Source organism: Sinohyriopsis cumingii, unplaced genomic scaffold, assembly GCF_028554795.1.
Source record: "Sinohyriopsis cumingii isolate HCF-2022 unplaced genomic scaffold, ASM2855479v2 utg001328l, whole genome shotgun sequence".
In the NCBI taxonomy this organism is placed as follows: Eukaryota; Metazoa; Mollusca; class Bivalvia; order Unionida; family Unionidae; genus Sinohyriopsis; species Sinohyriopsis cumingii.
Window position 1 is genome coordinate 315668 of NW_028315984.1, and position 12832 is coordinate 328499.

Here is a 12832-nt window from a genome sequence, read left to right on the forward strand (position 1 = left end):
GCCATTATAATATTATCCTTATCATTAAGTCCCTGTATCATGGCATAAAATGGCTGAAAAGTGACTCCAAATTTTTACATTTGGCTAATTTCATGGTTCGAAGAAAAATATTTCCGAGGGAGGCCTTGTAAAAGGCATATTTCGTGAAAATATCATCAACGGAAATACTTTATTGAAAATTGATCCAAAGTCCATTGCTGAACTGTAATTTGGTAACTCATAGTGCCCTTTATACGGGTATACTGTACTAGACCTATCTTGCGCATGCTCATTGAGCTATAAACAGCAATGGCAATGACCTATACATGCTACACTCAGTGATGGATCAAACGAAGCCCAGTATTTTCTATAAGGATCGATGAGATCTATTAAATATCATCTCTGGTAATCAAATATGATCTCCGCAATCGCCTCCAATATATATAACCTCTCCTTATCATATCAAATTTGCAAATGCGTCCTTTTAAATTTTCAGTATGTCAGACGTGCATGTATAAATTGAATGTACCAAAATCAGCCGATAGTTCCAGCGACCATTATATTTTTAACTGTAACTAATTATGTTCCTATTTGAAAAGTATACATGCTGAAAAACAACTATCAGTTGTGTATTGTAGTATTTGTGGTGATCATACATGTCATTGATTATAGTTTTTCACTAACTTTTATTAGTTATCATACTGACTAGAAAACTTTGTCAGTTTGTTGTCTCATCATAGACATTAAAGACTAACTAAACTGAATCCAAATTTGGTGGGCATCTGTTTATTAAAAATATATATGAACACATATTAATGTTACAGTAGTTTTTCCTTATTTTTTTGGATAGCAAAGCAATTACTGCCTTTGGATTTATGATGTATAACCATCAATCTTGTGTAAGCACTTTGGGTTTGCCTTAAGCATAGTTTCTGTGTCACATTTGTGTACAGTTGTGAATCATGGTATGCAATTATGTCATTAGCAGTATTGCTGTATTCATTTTAATAATAATAATAATAATGATAATTATAATGCTTTATTTATTGAGTGCGACTCATTAGTCCAAGACTATTCTCCATTGAGGCCCTTTTAAGTAGAGTATAATAATGCACATTATATGAAAATAACAATAATTACTGTTTATTTTAACATGTTTAGTATTAAAATACTAAATTCCATTATCTATTAGAACACATACATGCTAGTGATATACCTTAAATACTCTAATATTTTCAGCAGATTTTACATGAAGTGGAAGCTTGTTCCACAGAACTGTACCAGAGTATTCAACGGTCTTTTTAAGTTTCTCTGATTTTGGTTTTGGTGCTAGAAGGTTTCCATGTGATATTGATCTCAACTGGTATTGTGTTGAAAAAGGCCTGAATAAGTCCTGAAGATACTCTGGTGCATTTCCATGTAGACATTTGACTGTATGGATTTTTTTACATAATAAGTTTAGCATGTAGCAGATTTTAGTGAATGACAACATGGACTGGATACACCCTTCAGGTACCAGCCATTTTCCCAGACCATGTTGGGATTATTTGGGACTTAAAATGTGTGCTCTGGGTTCACATGGGTTAGTGCAAAAATACATGACAATGTCCACTTGAGAATAATTTGTCTTTCATGTAAGCCTATATAAGATGTTTGGAGAAATTCAAATTTGAATACAAGCAGATGATGTATATTTTCTTTAAAGCATATAATAAACTTACAAAGAAAACATAGATTTAACATTGTCAGGTATCATTACTACAATCATTGTCAGGTATCATTACTACAATCATACATAAACATGCAAACATTCACATAATCACAACAACACTGACATTAAATAAAAACATGCACCAAGCATCTGTAGTTAAAATCTATTGGAAAGAAAACTATTGGAATAATTAGATACAATCTTTACTGTTCTCATTAGTTCAGTATCCGGGTTTTATGGTGATGCAAATGTTGAGTGCATCTTTGCACTCATTAGAGGATGGTTAGTACTGTCAAACTTCCCTAATGGCAATTTTATTGGGGGAGTGGGGAGGAGAGCAGTGTATTTTCAAATTAGTGAGGGTCACATGGATAATACAGCAGTAGCAAGTACCTTTTTCCAATACAGGTGTTAACACAATCACTTCATCAACACAAATTAACTGTATAAACATGAGTATGTGCCTAATGTCTTTCAATCAGTCCATTTCATGGCTAAAAACATTCTCAATTAAGTCTGTGATGTGTAATAACTTTTATTATTCAACACAGTTTAATTTAGCGAGTATTGTTGGTCCATTTTGTGATTGGGTTGGTCAATTTTGTGAAATTTACCAATGTAAATTATCCAAATTGACTCTTGTACAGTAGTTTTCAAAGGACTTAAGACATCACTGTAGTTATGGTCATCCTGTTATGTAATATGTGAAATGGTCATTGTTTATATCTGACAACCAAATCTTTTAATTGTCTCTTTGACATTTACCTGTATGAATTCACAATGTTAGTTTTACATGAGCTTTTAGCAGGAGATATTACACTTTGTACATGCTAAAAGTTGCCATATCACAGTGTTCTGAATATGTCCATTTTGTTGTTGTTGTTGTTGTTGTTGTGGGGTTTAACGCCATTTTGCAGCACATGATAGGCTATACATGGCAGCCAGTATTAATGGTGGAGGAAGAACCAGAGAAAACCCCGGAAAGAACCACCGACCCACGAGAAGCTGCTGGCAAGCTTTCTCACATACCCACATTGGCTGAATCTTAGACTCGAACCGCCGCAGACAGAGGTGAGATGGCAGTGATCCGTAATGAAGAGCGCTTTAGACCACTCGGCCACTCGGGGCCCCTGTCCATTTTGTGAGGTGGGATTAAGCAAATTTGATCTAACATGACATATGTTGTGGCAGGTATGCCTTCATCATGCTATGACAGTTCTTGAAGCAAACTTGCAGACACTTTAATGGAGTTTCTATTTGAAATAGGGAATTCCAGGGCCATTCATGTGTGCCATAGGTCAGGTGACAGTTTTTACATGAGCAGAAGCTTTGTAAACAAATTCGTCAGTCCAGTTATAAGATAATTCTGTGGAATCATTTGCATGTTCAGACATAATTTGAGAGGAATCATTTACTTAAATTGTTGATTGAATTAGAAAGTGTTGTTGACCTTTTGGACTAAAATACTACTTTGGGATTATTGAGAACTCATTCAAAGACATTCAGGATTACATCATTGTGGCACAGCAATACTTCAGGATTACATCATTGGGGCACACTAAGACTTCAGCATTACATTACTGTGGCACACCAACATATTCAGGACTAATGCAATTCATTTGGAACATTCTATACTGTTTTTCTTGTGACAAGACATTTAGGATTATATAGGATTGAAATCACAGAACTGTAAGTGTTGTTTATACTTGTCTTGCAGTTTTTATTGGTCACTGGGAAAAATGGTATATATCATGGTCATCGTCTGAAAAACATTTTTTTTCATGATTTTTCAATTTACTGCATTTTCTCTCTTACAGCTGGATTTTGCAGAGTTTAGTGAATTCATTTATAGATTTGTAATGGGATCATTGTGAAGTAACCTAATGTTATACATGGACAAAGTATATGTACTTCCATCCCAACATTTTGACACAAGTAGAGGTGAATCAAGGGATTATCATTTCAGATTTGAATTGTCTATACTGCCGCTGAATTGGTATTGTCATCCCAGATGTGAATTATCTTTACTGCTGATGAATAGGTATTGACATCCCAGATGTGAATTATCTTTACTGCTGATGAATAGGTATTGACATCCCAGATTTGAATTGTCTTTACAGCTGATGACTAGGTATTGACATCCCAGATGTGAAGTGTCTTTACTGCTGATGACTAAGTATTGACATCTCAGCTGTGAATTGTCTTTACTGCTGATGACTAGGTATTGACATCCCAGATGTGAATTGTCTTTACTGCTGATGACTAGGTATTGACATTCAGATGTGAATTGTCTTTACTGCTGATGACTTGGTATTGACATCCCAGATGTGAATTGTCTTTAGTGCTGATGACTAGGTATTGTCATCCTAGATGTAAATTGTTTTTACAGCTGATGACTATGTATTGACATCCCAGATGTTAATTGCCTTTGTAGCTGATGGCTAGGGATTGTCATCCCAGATGTGAATTGTCTCTGTAGCTGATGACTTGGTATCGTCATCCCGTATATGAATTGTCTTTACAGCTGATGACTAGGTATTGACATCCCACATGTAAATTGTCTTTACAGCTGATGACTTGGTATTGTCTTCCCAGATGTGAATTATCTTTACTGCTCATGACTATGTTTTGTCATCCCAGATGTGAATTGTCTTTTTAGCTGATGACTAGGTATTGACATCATAGATGTGAATTGTCTTTACTGCTGATGACTAGGAATTGACATTCAGATGTGACATGTCTTTACTGCTCATGACTAGGTATTGTCATCCCAGATGTAAATTATCTTTACAGCTGATGACTTGGTATTGTCATCCCAGATGTGAAGTATCTTTACTGCTCATGACTATGTTTTGTCATCCCAGATGTGAATTGTCTTTGTAGATGATGACTAGGTATTGACATCCCAGATGCGAATTGTCTTTGCTGCTCATGACTAGATATTGACATCCCAGATGTGAATTGTCTTTACTGCTCATGACTAGTTATTGTCATCCCAGATGTAAATTGTCTTTTTAGCTGATAACTATGTATTGTCATCCCAGATGTAAATTGTCTGTTTAGCTGATGACTAGGTATTGTCATACCAGATGTGAAATGCCTTTGTAGCTGATGACTAGGTATTGCCATCCCAGATGTTAATTGCCTTTGTAGCTGATGACTAGGTATTGACATCCCAGAGGTGAATTGTCTTCACTGCTGATGACTAGGTATTGACATCCCAGATGTGAATTGTCTTTACAGCTGATGACTTGGTATTGACATCCCAGATGTGAATTGTCTTTAGTGCTGATGACTAGGTATTGTAATCCTAGATTTAAATTTTTTTTACAGCTGATGACTATGTATTGACATCCCAGATGTTAATTGCCTTTGTAGCTGATGACTACGGATTGTCATCCCAGATGTGAATTGTCTCTGTAGCTGATGACTTGGTATCGTCATCCCGTATGTGAATTGTCTTTACAGCTGATGACTAGGTATTGACATCCCACATGTAAATTGTCTTTACAGCTGATGACTTGGTATTGTCTTCCCACATGTGAATTATCTTTACTGCTCATGACTATGTTTTGTCATCCCAGATGTGAATTGTCTTTGTAAATGATGACTAGTTATTGACATCATAAATATGAAATGTCTTTACTGCTGATGACTAGGAATTGACATTCAGATGTGACATGTCTTTACTGCTCATGACTAGGTATTGTCATCCCAGATGTAAATTATCTTTGCAGCTGATGAAATGGTATTGTTATCCCAGATGTAAATTGTCTTTACAGCTGATGACTTGGTATTGTCATCACAAATGCAAATTGTCTTTACAGCTGATGACTTGGTATTGTCATCCCAGATGTGAAGTATCTTTACTGCTCATGACTATGTTTTGTCATCCCAGATGTGAATTGTCTTTGTAGCTGATGACTAGGTATTGACATCCAAGATGTTAATTGTCTTTACTGCTGATGACTAGGTATTGTCATCCTAGATGTTAATTTTCTTTACAGCTGATGACTAGGTATTGTCATCCCAGATGTGAATTGCCTTTGTAGCTGATGACTAGGTATTGACATCCCAGATGTGAATTGTCTTTACAGCTGATAACTAGGTATTGTCATTCCTGAAGCGACAACTAATTTTCATTTGCCAATCCATTATCTTATTCTGTTAGGAAGACATTATTTTAGCAAATAATTTCTGCGAATAGTTTCTATTCACCTTTGGTTAGTTGATGGCTGGAGACTAATGTTGAAAAGTGACAGGAAATCTCTAACTACCATCTTACCATCTTACCAGTACATGTTACACACCATCAATGAATTATATCACGCAAATAATTTAAAGGATGCATATAAGAAGAAAAAGACAAAAAAGTCCAAAAAAGAATATAATCAGTTTCCTCTCATAGCACTAATGCATCTGCCTAGGAGAGACACAAGGAAGAAGAAAATTAATACTGGTAATGTTGCATCAAGAATTTGACTCCTCAAACTTATTGTCTGGTTATTTTTTTGTTTTGTTCTTCTTCAGCACAATAAGATAAAAAGATTAATTGGTGCCAGGATTAAAAGGTCTTGCTCAAGGACACCCTAACTGATCTGATCCACAGTGCCACCTCGGAACCTGTGATCTTTTATGGCTGGATTACATAAGATTGCATTTTCCAAACTTTGTTGATCATCTATTCCTCTTGCATGGTTCCAATAATAAGTAATAGCAATAACCATAACAACAAAATAATTATAAGGACAATTGAAAAAAGATAAGATACAACATTTCACAACAGCTAAAGCACCGTTAAAGTGCCATTTTTGGAGGATAATGTCTTATATTCTGAGGTGTATGTGTGGGTGAATAATAAGTTTCTTTCCTAAAGATATATATTATCCTACCTTGATTGTGTTCATATTTTTAATGCTTATAGTGTCAACACAAAGCATATATAATACAGTAAAACCTGTCTTGAGAAGCCAGGTTCTCCTTGCACAGATTTATTGGTTATATAGTATTATTACCTGTCATGAGAGACCACCTGTCTTGAGAAACTATTATTTTTTGGCAGAAGGGATGGTCTTTCAAGACAGGTTCTACTGTTTATTAATTTCATTTTCTTTTAACTCCACTTGTCATTGATCAGAAAAACTTATGCATTGGTCTTTCCTCCATCACTCATCTGTCCATTAGCACAAGTTTGTTATCACTGCTCTTCCTAAACTGCATGGAGGATTGTCAGGTAACTTTTCTACAAATGTACAAAGAATTGTTTATCCCATGGTTTTTCAAGAATTATTGCATTATCTGACTTACAGTTGGGTATAGTATAATTGACAGAATTTTGTGAACTCATGATAACTAAAGTTGTACATTCTGGTTGAAAGATATGAAAGTTATTTAGTATTATCTTTGTCATCAGATGATATGCATGCTGACAGGGCATTGTATTAACACCGTATTTCAGACGAGTAATGACATTTTGACTTATAATAGAAGTATTTCCATATATATATATACATACTGCACATAATTACAATTACAATGCCGTAACATTCTGCAACAATCGAGCAAATAACTCACTGACTGTTATGAAGCTTTCCATCCTTAGAATGTATCAAGGTTTTTTTCCCGCCAATTCATGAGTGGCTCCCTCGGAATTATTGCTACAATTTCTCAGCACGATGCTACACAATGACTAATTCTTTCCCAGCCCAAATGACTGAAAAATTCTGGTTCGAATTGATGGCCCCACCCTTCCTCAGTTCTGATTTGATATCAGTTCTACCCCAGTCGGTCCAGTTTAACAGACAAGCCTCAGGCCATCTGTCAAAGTGGAGAGATTACAACAGCATCGAGGTTTCCTTTGTTCTGTAACAAAGCTTCCAACATCTACAAGTTAGTTTTGACACTTAACGATGTGGGCTCTTGTACAAACACGAATTGCTACGATAGATGCAGGGTCTACATACACATGGCGCTAACCCATTCCTTTGTTCCTGACTTACATAATTGCGGGCAGGCAAACGTGACAACCACAACCAACTTCTAATCAGTCAGGACAAGAAGAGCAACAACAATTCAGGATGAAATAAATTAACACATTATGTGATATGTGTTAAAGTGATTTTTTAGGATGATAATTTTTACGACATTTTGGGGACTGTTACAGGATAAATTTCATTCCAAAAATGTACAACTTTGATGTGCTTCTGGGTACAGAAATTGTACAAGACTCCATACAAATGCAGTTTTCTCTTTTGGTTTTGCTGAATAACAGAGCAATTCCTTTCACTATATTCATGATGCATGTCCATCCATCATATGTCAGCACTTTTAGCATAGATTTTCAGTCATGCTTTTGTACAGCACACATCCAATCATTTTGTCTCAGCACATTTTGTTTGCATTTAGCATAGTTTCTCAGCCACAGTTGTGTACGTTTGCATAGCCTTGTATACAGCTATATCCTGAATATTGCAAAATTCAATTTAAGCTAGTTCGCTGTGATTAAAATCTCATCAGGGTATCTTGTGAATCAATCATGTCTTTTCTGTATCACTGTGCAGATTGGTATATAGAATGTGACACCACTATAGCATAGTGGTTGGGGTCCATTGATCCTGACTGTGTTATAGACCAAACTGTTTGATAACCAAATCAGTTACTGCAAAAAATTATGCATGTACCAAAAATGTTGGTCAGAAAGGGGACATCATAAAAGCTGGTGCAAACATAAATTTTTGATTAAATGAAAACCAAACTAGTCAGACATACACTCACATATTGACAACTCTCGTTTGTGTAGTACAATCCATAATGCATTAAGTACTGTGCCTGTATACGAAAAATTCATTATTTTGAATATAGATCACATATTGTAAAGTATTCATATATCAGTCATGTCCCAATAGAAAGCACAAATAATACATATATAAAAAGGGATAGTCATCATTTCATTTGATTCTATCCCACTGTCAGCAAACACGTGTCACTGAAAAAATAGCTTCAATATTTTCGCCAGTAACATGTGACTATAGTTGTTTACATGCTACATATACATGTACTTAAACTGGCCTAAATTTTAGTCAGCTGGAGACAGCTATCATCTTGCGGATGCCACACAGGGGATGAGGCTACTCAAATGAAAACAAGTGAACAAATTAACAACTAACTTAATGGCCATATATCAAAGGTTTCAAAAGATTAGAAATATAATATGGGTTATGCCGCTGTTGGTAAGCATAAATATTTTCCTGCAAAAAAGAAGCTTTCATGGCAGAATAAACATCTTCAAGCCAGTTTGGAAAATGCAGCAATCCAGCAGATTCCATTTCATTTATTTACGTTTGGTGCTGACTTCCTTTGATGAAATGTTTTATTTTTATTGATGATTGTATTTGGCTTACTTTGATGAAGGGTGCCTGTGTTTTTGAAGCTACTGCTACCGAACAACTTTGGAGGACCAAGCAAATGCACATTTCTTATTCTAGCATCAAATTCAAATAACTGTAGAACTATGATTGAGTCTGAATCATATTTTTCATTTGTTTGGTATTTATACAGAATGACCAGTTCTTCAGAGGTAATCTGTCTTCTTTCAAATTTCAGTAAAGTTTAGAAAATAAAAGTAAACAGCTATTGTTTGGTTGATTGTATTCATTTTTGTTCTACCTTCAAAGGTTAGTTAATTATATCTAGTCCGGTAGCATTAATATTTGAGAGTATTCACAGTATACAATACTTAGGACCGACATCAGTATACGCAGATCATTGCTATAACAATGCACTGCTCAGATGGTTTGTCAGTGTGAACCAAGGATTTGTTTATGCAACAATATATAAATTCCAGTGCATTTTTTATCCAATTTTGCAGCTTCATTCATAGCTCCGTTGAATTTCTCCACTTTAAACCCAAGATTGTATATACAAGATTAGATAGCCGAAAAAAATTGCCAGATGGTATATTTGTTCACCAATAAGAAAACAAAATCACAGTTTGTGCCATTGGCAAAGCTTTGTGCAATCCCTGAATAAATTTTCTACATGTTATTTGTCATGTTTTTAAGAAGTAGAAAACATGTTTTCAGAGACTAGAAAATACATGTATATGAAAGTTCAGGAGTCACAATATGAACATCTTATTTTAGGATCCATGCACTAACCCTTCCCCCAAAAATATAGTAAACTTTTGCACCTTTGCAACTGTTAATGTCAACCAGTTCACTGTGATGTATTCTGCATATTGTGATTAATTATATATTTATATTTTTACTGGATCACTGTGGAAATTGGTTTATATTATGGTAATCACCTAAACACATGTAAATTGATAAATCTCTTTGATTCATTGATGTTTATAAGATGATTACTCTTTTTAACTTCCAGCTGCATATAATATATGCCTATAAATTAGTTAATTTAAGAGAATATCTGAAAATATTCCTTTGAGTGCTTTCGCATCATCTTTATGGATGCTCTTCAGGTGAATACTGCATAAAAAGATTCATTAATTTATATGTGTTTAGATGCAGTATTCACCTGAAGAGTAGACATAAAGATAATTTGTATATGTATTATCTGACACATGGGCTCTTATATATATATATATATATATATATATATATATATATATATATATATATATATATATATATATATATATAGTTCTATTATGGTCATCTTGAAAAGACTTGCAAGCTGACCAATAATTATACTAACGCAATGTCACCATACAGTTGGATACAGAATTTGAGCGGCAACCATTAGCAGCTTTGGATAGAGGAAAGATTACAGTCCTCACCCTCCTTGATTTGTCTGCAGCATTTGACACAATAGACCATGATATATTACTTCACCATCTCCAGCATGTATTTGGCATTCATGATACAGCCTTATTGTGGTTCAAGTCCTACTTGGTCAACAGGATACAAATTCTGTCTGCAAATGGAATACACTCTAGCCCAGTTGATCTATGTTGTGGTGTTCCACATGGGTCTGTTCTTGGACCTGTTCTCTTCATTCTATACACTCAGTCACTATCAAGTGTCATAGATCATCATCCAGTGTCTCACCAATTGTACGCTGATGACACTCAAATATACAAATCTAGCCACCCAACTGAAGTTGATGCTACCATCCAAGGTGTAGAGAGGTGCATTTCTGATGTGAAATCATTGATGACATGTAACAAGCTGCAGATGAATGATGATAAAACTGAGGCCATTCTGATTACAACACAAAGACTTTCTCGTTAACAACCTTTATCTCGTACAATAAATATCAGCAACACCAACATTAAATTCACACAATCAGTACAAAACCTGGGTGTTACTCTGGACAGTACTCTCATATTGCACCAACATGTCATGAACATATGCAAGGCTGCATATCTTGAGTTGAGATGCATCAGCTCCATTCACAAATATCTTTCAGTTGATGCCACTAAAACACTTGTGTTTCATTATTACTTTCAAGACTGGACTATTGTAACTCAATTCTGTCTGGTTCATCTCAATATCTACTCCAAAAATTTCAAAAAGTTTAAAACACAGCTGCTCGGATCATGCTTAGAGTACCACGATCAGAGCACACCTCCCCGCTGCTCTGTACCCTACACTGGCTATCCATTCGATCCAAAATCAAACACAAATTTGTTCTCTGTGCTACGTTTCAGTGACAGACTCTAGTCCAACATACCTATCTGACCTCACCCATGTGTACACACCAGCAAGATACTTAACACTTCTGACAATTGTATGTATACTCATTATTCCCACTATGAAAACAAAGTCATATGGACAGCATTCTTTTGCATACCAGGGCCCAGCAACATGGAATGAATTGCCCACTGAACTTAGACATAAAGACACAGTGATCACGTTCAAGAGGGTTCTCAAAACTCACTTATTTCGACTGCAAGAACAAACTTAAAGACCTAATAATGTTTCCTACCTTAAATATTCTCAGCATGTTTGTTTATGTTTTCTAATTTCATGGTGTTTGTTTTTGTAATCATATCATTATATATGTTATTTTAAGTTATATGTGTTGTCTAATGTAAAGCGCATAGAGCTTCTTAAGATTAGGCGCTATACAAAGTCCTCATTATTATTATTATTATTATTATTATTATGTTCATTATAGGATATGGGGTGGAATGAGAGTCAAGAGGCTATATTTATATGAATAAAATGGTCATCATTTTTTGTTTCTTTTTTATTTTTAGAACCTGATGAATATGTTTGGTAGTTACAGAGGTGACAATGTCATGATGGGTTTGTCTGGAAATAACAACTCTGGTCAAAGAAACCCATTCCAGTATGATCCACGGGCCCAAAAGGTAAGACTCTGTTCACTTTTAGAAACACTGTATTTATGATTGGCTGTAGGGTAGAATCATAGTTTAATGTGTGTATTTATGTGAAGGAGTTCTCATCATTTCTCCAGTACTTTTTTATTTTTAGAACCCGATGAGTATATTTGGTAATTATGGAGGTAACAACATCGTGACCGTTTTTTCTGGTGATGGCAACTCTGATGTAAGAAACCCATTCCAGCATGATCCACAGGCCCAAATGGTAAGACTCTGTTCACTTTTAGTTTCTATTTTGGACATTTTCTATGGATGTTTCAGAAGTACTGCCTATGTCCATGCATGCGTAAAGCATGTGTACATCTTTATCTCTCTAAAAAGCCTATGATCAAAAGTCACAAATGGTAAATCTCCATTTGCTTTTATTTTTTATATTGGACATGTTATATGAATTGGTCCTGAAGTGCTGCCCATGTCTGCATATGTGTAAAATTCATACATATGTCTGTCTCTAAGAAACCCATTATAGTATTAGCCACATGCCCATATCATGTGTCCTTTCTCTGTTATTGTCTATCCTGGTCATGCTTTATGGATGGATCATGAAGTGCTGCCCCCATTGATTGACACTTAAATATATAGATTTCTCCATCTGTTCTGTAGATCATAAAGTTTGCTTCCAGTTAATAACTACTGAAGACTTCCTCCACTGAAACCAGATTTGGTCTGTGTCTTTATATGCAAAGTTTTACATATAGCTGCACACAAGTTTCGCTTTTCGTTTTAGCCATCTACTATAACAGTGGACCCCTCATATAGAGCCACCTTTTCTGCAG

The 12832-nt window shown here is 35.2% G+C and overlaps 1 protein-coding gene across 1 annotated transcript in view; it reads left to right on the forward strand.

The window, feature by feature from the left end:
* LOC149772632 (uncharacterized) overlaps window positions 1-12832 on the forward strand; it is a 118520-nt gene that overhangs the window by 80790 nt on the left and 24898 nt on the right. The window contains exons 10-11 of the mRNA XM_089947540.1: window positions 11910-12023; window positions 12148-12261. Coding sequence (XP_089803666.1) covers window positions 11910-12023; window positions 12148-12261 — 228 coding nt within the window. The remainder of the gene's footprint in view (window positions 1-11909; window positions 12024-12147; window positions 12262-12832) is intronic.